Consider the following 7187-nt stretch of genomic DNA (forward strand, 5'->3'; position numbering starts at 1 on the left):
GGGGGCTCGGGGCGGCCTGCGGCGGCGCTGCCGGCGCCTGCTCTACTGGGTGCCGGTGCTCTTCATCGCCAGCATCCTCTGCTGGTCCTACTACGCCTATGTCACCCAGCTCTGCCTGTGTGAGTGGCCGGGGCGGGGCAGGGCAGGGCAGGGCAGGGTCGCTCGGGCGAAGGGCTGCGGGCACCGCCCGGCCCCGGGCATAGGGCTGCAGGCCGGGGGACCCCGGCTGGGGCCCGGAAGGCAGCAACGGTCCTCCCCGCCTCCCCGGGGGTCCCTTGCCCTGGGGCTGCAGCGTGGGGGGCCTCTGCCCCTCGCTCCAGAGACCCCTGGGCAGAGCCGACGGGCTGGGGGGAGTGTGTCCCACCCCGGTGCCCTGTGCAGACAGGAGCCACAGACTGTGGGGCCCAGCGAGCTATGGCATTGTCCTCCTGAGCCCTGCCCCTCCAGCCCCCTGGCCCAGTCCAGTCCCTGCTCCAAAATAAGGTGCTGCAGTTCCACAGGTGTCTCGTGTGTTTAGCCAGGGAGGGCCGTTTCCCCTCAGCTCCTCACTTTTCTAGCTAAGAGAGCTGGAGAAAACGAAGGAGATGTGGAAGATTCGGGCTCGCCACAGTCTGCCTTGCGCGGCTCCCAAGCTGACAGGCCGAGTGCGAGCCACGCAGTGAAATGCAGTCTTCTGAGAGTTGGTGACGGGGAAACTTGAGTCTTAAGACAGTGCTTATTCACTGGAGGTGGCGCTGTGTCCCCTGAGCAGCATTGACAGGGAAGGGGAAGAGATGGTGTGAAATAGAGTGGGGGTTTTTTCTTTTTCCTGGACTTCTTTAACAATCCAGCTGGACCCTCATTTACCAAATAAAATGTAGAAGTCCGGACTTTTCTGATCTGTACTGGCATTGTTGACTGCCCAATTGAAGAAAACTAAGCTTGATGCTTTCTCTAGGTAGAAACAGCCTTTTCTTTCCACGTAAGGCAATATTTAATCATAGTTTAAAAGTTGGGTATTTTGAGTGTATGATTAGTTGAACTTGGCTTCTTCCATATTTATAGTTTGTGAAGCTTAGAAGGAGCCTAGCTAATCAGACTTCTTGAGGAAGGCAATCCAGAGGACTTCCTTTGAGTTAGTTCATGTTTGATCTATAGCAGGTGTGTGAAGGCAACAGCCCATTTTATTTTAAAAAAATAGCATATGAGCAAACATTTTTGGACAGCTTGCTGGACTTTTAACTTCCATTCAGCTGCGTATCTCCACAGACCTCTATTGTAGGTTGAACTGGTAGAGCAATCTATAGTTAATTTCAACTATCTTTTGAAACAAGTTTTGCTCTAGTTGATAGGTCTGCTAAACCCTAATGCTTTGGGCTGAAATTTCCACTGCTGAATGTCTGCCTCAGACTGAGTCTCTTTTTTTTGTTTTTTTTAGAAAGTCATAGAAAATAAGTTTCAGACACTTCCAAGAATGCGATGCAGGAAAAATTCATCCTTCTGTCCTTGTTTTACTTCCCTCCTCCCCACCCTTTATTTCTTACTAATGTTTTAATTAAATTCTAGCATTTCTGTACTTTGAAACAAGGGGGCTTAAAATTAGGGGCGCACCAATGAAGATTTTCTTGTCCAATACTGATAGCCAATTATTAACCAGCCATATCAGCTGATACCAATCCAATAACTGACTTCCAGAAATACAGCCAGGCAGTGTGGAGAGCAGCTCCCTGCAGGTAAGTCTGTGGAGGGGAAGGGGCATGGGGGAGGGAAGACGCATACGGGGTGTCAGATTGAGGGGAGGGAGGGCCAGATGGGAGCATGGTGAGGGAGGGAGTGGGGCAGGGGTTAGGGGCACTGCCCAGCCAGGGTGATGAATGGAACCCAGGGCAGGGACTGAGACAGAGCCGTGTGCAGCTCGTCCAGGGAATCAGTGTCCTGGCGCTTAAAAATGGCAGCGCTTGAACTAAAGCTCATCAAGTGAGTTATTTTTAAGTGTGGGGATGCTTTTAACTGGAGCAGAGCCACTTGGGGAGAGGGCAGATGCAGGCCGCTCACTGTGGACTCGGGGCTCTCCACTCAGCTGCCTTTCCCTGAGCTGCGTGGGGAGAGGGCAGATGCAGGCATAACTCATGACTCGTGCACACATGACTCATGCCCACCCAGCAGCAGGAGGCACAATTCGCCACTCTCACCACTGGAGGGCAGGCAGGGGATGTGTGGCCAACGTAGGGCTCCCGAGGGAAAGGCAGCAGAGCAGAGAGCATGAGCCCAAAGTGGGCAGCCCACGTTTTTCCTGCACACAAATCTGGGAGGGTACATTTCCCCCCCACACACACTTCCTGCACCCCCTGGATGAGCCACCCGCAGCTCTGTTCTGCTCCCTGACCCTGCCCTGGGTCCCATTCACTGCCCTGGCTGGGCAGCATCCCTAGCCCCTTTCCTACTCCATGCCTCACTGTGGGGGCCTTGATCTGCCCCTCTGCCAAGCTCCTTCCCCTCCACAGACTTACCTGCAGGGCACTGCTCTCCATGCTGCCTGGCTGCATTCCTGGCCACATGCATGCTTGTGGCTGTGCGCATGCACGCTGCATTTGAGGGCCTCGGCCAGAAGGCATATTGTATTTATTCGTGACATTATTGGCTACACTGGCCAAAAAAGGCAGATAGCCGATACTATTAATTTTCCATTTATCCTTTTTTTCATTAGGGAAATGATCTTGGTGCAAGGGACCTGCCCTTCACAGTTTCCACAAACAAGCCCAAATTTGGTAGGCTTTAGAAAAATCTCAGTTTGCGTATATTCCAGAGAGGCTGGATAGAGTAAGGGTTAAGATTGCCAAAGACTCCATCTCTGTTGTTTTGTTTGATGTCCTTATCCATGAACTTAGAGCATGGCTATAACTATCACTGTAATACTGGTTAGACACTCTTATGTTCTGCATGAGATCCCTTCTGGTAGCATATAGGAAGAAGCTGCCTGCCTTGATTGTAAAGGAAACAGGAACTGGACGTGGAGTTGTGAAAGGGAAACAGGAATAGGTTCTGTTGTGTTATAATGAAGACCTCAGGAGCAGGAGAATTGGACCAAGCTGCAAATGGGGAGACGTAATGCAAAGCTGTCCAACTTCTGAGTGGTCAGGGGCCAAACACTCCCAGGATGCATGTTGTGTGGCCATGTGCTGTGCTGGTGTTCCTGCATGGGCCCCTTTTGGCAGGGGCAGGAAGTGGAAACCAGTGGAGAAAGTAGGAGCCCAGAGGTAACGGTGGGAGGAGTGGTACCTGGACCACCCTGTGGGCTACAAGTTAACTCCTTGAGGGCTGCATGCATACAACCCCAGGCTGCCAGTTGGACAGCCCTGGCATAATGCATATGTTCCACTGGGTCCCATTTAAGAACCATGATTCCAGCATTTTATAACTTTTTGGGATGCTTGACTTTGCAAACTTATTGTTCAGGCTTTCTGTATGTAATTTAATGTAACTCAAGGAAAAATGACTTTCCATTTAGGTGTTTGTGTTACTAAAATTCAGTAACTAAATACTTTCCCTACAGGATTTAATAAGAATGATACACTTTAAAGTAAATTCCCAAATGCTTTCAGCCCCAATTTTTCTCTGGGAGCTGGTACAGTAGCTCCAATGGAGTTGTAAATGTAGAGCTTGGGACTGGTAGGTGTGAGATGTTTCAGAGCCGGTGTAGAGACAGCATCAAAACTCTAAAACAGATTCAGCCAAATTAAAATGGAGCAGTGATCTGAAACACCAAAATGAATCACTGTCCTCTGAAATGGCTGAATCTAAAATCGAAACGAGACATAGCCATTTCACACAGCCCTAATAAATATCCCTGTCAGGCCTGTGCTTGATGACTCTGCCTTGAGGCTTGAGGTCACACCCTTTTTCTTCGGTGTGTGGGGGTCACACCAACCTCTAGTGGAAAAAATTGTGTGGAAGAGAATGTGTGAGAAAGCCATAATGGTCCAGGAGCTGAGAGAGAGGCAAGGATTTTTATGGATGGTATCTTATTGGACCAACTGTGTGGTTGGGATGTCTATATACATCTGTGGTACCTTCACTGAAGAGTTATCCGGATTCATAAAAACTAGCCTGAAAACACTTGTCACACAAAGAGCAAGTTTTCTGCCAGACACAGCAAACTTCCTCAGGAAAAGTCAGAACATCAACCATCTCTCTGGAAAGGCCATACTTGCAAGCATGGATGTCACCAGCCTGTACACTAATCCCAGGCCACAAAGACACATTTGTGTGCCTAAAATACCTCTAAAGAACATGGACTACACTCGTATTTGGAAGAACATTTTGTACAAATCATCCACTTAATCTTCAGCCACAGCAACTTCACTTTTAACATTCGGTGTTTCCTCCAAATCATGGGCACAGACATGGGTGCAAAGATAGCCCTTTAATTTGCCAACCTCTTCACAAGCCACCTGGAGGAGGAATTTTTAGAAAATTGCACCATCAAACCTGCTTGCATTGCATAGATAATGTTTTCATCATCTGGACTGAACACCTGACTTCTACCACAAGTTTAATAACCGTTAGCCCTTGATCAAACTTTTTGGAATGTTTCTACATTTCACATCAGCTAGATACCATGATCCACAAATGACTATACACAGAAATCCCATGGATCACCATACCTATGTCCACAAAACCAGCAATCATCCCAATGGCACCAAAAAAGCTGTAATATACAGCCTGGCTCTCAGATACCACTGTATCTACCCTGAGGAGAATACTTATGACACCCACCTTGCCTTTATACAATGAGGACATTCCAGTAGAGAAATAGGCATTATTTTTTAAAGAGACACCCAAATACATCGCAGTAATCTGCTACAACAGAAAAAGGAGATCCCCCGGGACTGCACATCCTTGGTGGTCAACTACCCCTCAACACTTGAACCAATAAGAATCATCATCAAACAGAGCCTATACTCAATAAAGATCATAACTTGAGAGAAATATTCCCAGAACCTCTGCTCCTGACTTTCAAAACAACCTCTGAACCTTGCCGAATTCATCATCAGAAGCAAACACCACACTGTTCAAGAGACATCAGATGGGACGCAACCTTGCCTTAGCAATAGATGCAGAACCTGTCAACTCATTTTCACTGCTACAACAATCAGTACCCCGTGCAATGAACCCAGCAGGATCTGTAGATCATACACGTCTTTCCCAAAATGTATCTCTGATCCAGTGTACCAAATGCCCTCATGGTATCTATATGGGTAAAACTAGACAGAAACTACACACCAGAATGGACTCTCACAGAAAAAGTATAATGGAGAGAGGAACACAAACACAAGGAGCACATTTTTCAGAGAACCTTTTCTTTTCTCACACCACTATCATACTGAAGAGAAATGAAATAAGACCTTCAAAAGGTGAGCCTGGGAACAAAAATTCTTAAGCAGGCTGAATACTAAGAACCAAGGATTGAACACGGATACTGATGTCATGATGAGCCGTTACCTACCTGATTCCTAAAAATCTTTCTTCTCATTACAAGTGATAATGATCCTCTTCCCTTGGTTTCCTGTACAATCAAGCTATCTATTCTACTTTTAATTGTTTGTCTGCTACCGTGGGAATGTCTCTCTTCTCCAGTTTCACAACCTTCCACACAATTTTTAATCATCACTGTGTTTGCTTCCTCCTTCAGACCTGATGAAGAATGCTTCTCATTCAGAAGCTTCTTCAAGTCTATCCTAGCCATGCAGCTGGTCCAACAAAAGATATCACCTACAAAACCCCTTGACTCTGAGTATGAGACAACCCCCCTAAAATCCATTTTTTGAATTGGAGGTGACTGCTTCTTCCTGCTTTTTATCACTCATCTTTCTAGTTCAGAAGTGGTCAGATTCACTGTCATAGTTGTTTCTGGCTTGTTCTAATTCAGTCTTTTACCCACACTTGAATGTTTTCTCATTTTGGCATGATAGACAGAATACCAACTGCAATTGTAGCTGTAACTGTCTACTTTGTATCTAATTGTATTCCATTTAGCTGCCTCAGAAACAGTAAAGGGGAAGCAGCTGCCAGAGGGCTACTGGTAGAAGCCTCAAAAATGACAGGAATTGGTCAGGTTCAGTCTCCTTTCTTTTTCAGTGCTATTATAGTGCCCCCAAACTGATTACAGGTTTTCCTCAATTTATGCAGGTTCCATATATGCAAATTTGCTCTTATGTGGTCACCCTTTTTCTACCCAAAATTCCTTATATGCAAGGTAAATTCACTCTTATGCAACCGGGGATCCACTTCTCCCCACTCACCCCAGCCCCTGGGCTGTGCCAGCAGCTGGGGTGAATGGGGAGAAGCGGAGCCCCAGGAGATTCGGGGCACAGTGCAGCCCAGTGGCTACAGGCAGCTGGCATCTGCTGCTGTTGCAGCTGCTGCAGCAGGGACTGGGGTTAGTGGGGAAAATTAGAGGCCCCAGGCTGCAGCAAGGCAGCAGGAACTGTGAATGGGTGTGGGATGGTGGAGGTGTGGCTCTTGCTGCTATGCACATTGTACACAGCCCCAGGAGGGCTGCAGGCAGCGGGCTGTGTTGGGCTGCTCCCGGAGAGATGCAGGCTCACGGATCTGCACGCAGGACAACACTCATTCCTGCAAGCAAAAACTGCCCTTTTTTTCTCATTTTTAACTCTTGCTCATATAAATGTCATTTCGGATGCTCCAGGCAGGCAGCAGTGCTGGGAGGGGAGCTGCTGCCACCCCAAATTTCGCTGTAGCCTCCCCAACCTGCCTGCTGAGTGCCGGGGAGAACCTGATGGTGCCACCGGCCCCAGCCTGAAGCAGCAGCCTGCTGTTGCCCCGTGTGCAGATCCAGGGGCCTGCGCCCCCCTGGGAACAACCTGGCACTGCCCCCCAGCCTGCAGCCCGCCAAGGGGTACATAGCAGCAAGAGCCGTGCTCCCCCCACCCTGGCCTGCGCCCCACACCCACTCACTGTTCCTGCCACTTCGCTGCCTGCTGCAGCCCCAAAAACTGCCGACAGGCTGCGCTGCACCCCTCTCCCAACCCCTTTCCTAGTCCCAGCCTCACTCCCTCCCTCCGTCCCTTCACTGCCATGGGAACGTATCCCTATTTCTTACATTATAAAGTGGGTTCGCTTTATGCATATTCGATTTATGTGCCCTTCTCTGGGAATGCATGTACCACATAAATCGAGGGAAACCT

The 7187-nt window shown here is 48.6% G+C and overlaps 1 protein-coding gene across 1 annotated transcript in view; it reads left to right on the plus strand.

The window, feature by feature from the left end:
- Positions 1-4: 4 nt before the first annotated feature.
- The window catches only part of ZDHHC2 (zinc finger DHHC-type containing 2), a gene marked incomplete at its 5' end in the record, with an annotated part of 89281 nt that continues 82098 nt past the window's right edge, over positions 5-7187 (plus strand). The window contains one exon of the mRNA XM_019525870.1: positions 5-119. Within this exon, the coding sequence (XP_019381415.1) occupies positions 5-119 (115 nt within the window). The remainder of the gene's footprint in view (positions 120-7187) is intronic.

The sequence above is a fragment of the Gavialis gangeticus genome, unplaced genomic scaffold, assembly GCF_001723915.1.
Source record: "Gavialis gangeticus isolate Ggan-Ray unplaced genomic scaffold, GavGan_comp1, whole genome shotgun sequence".
Lineage (NCBI taxonomy): Eukaryota > Metazoa > Chordata > Crocodylia > Gavialidae > Gavialis > Gavialis gangeticus.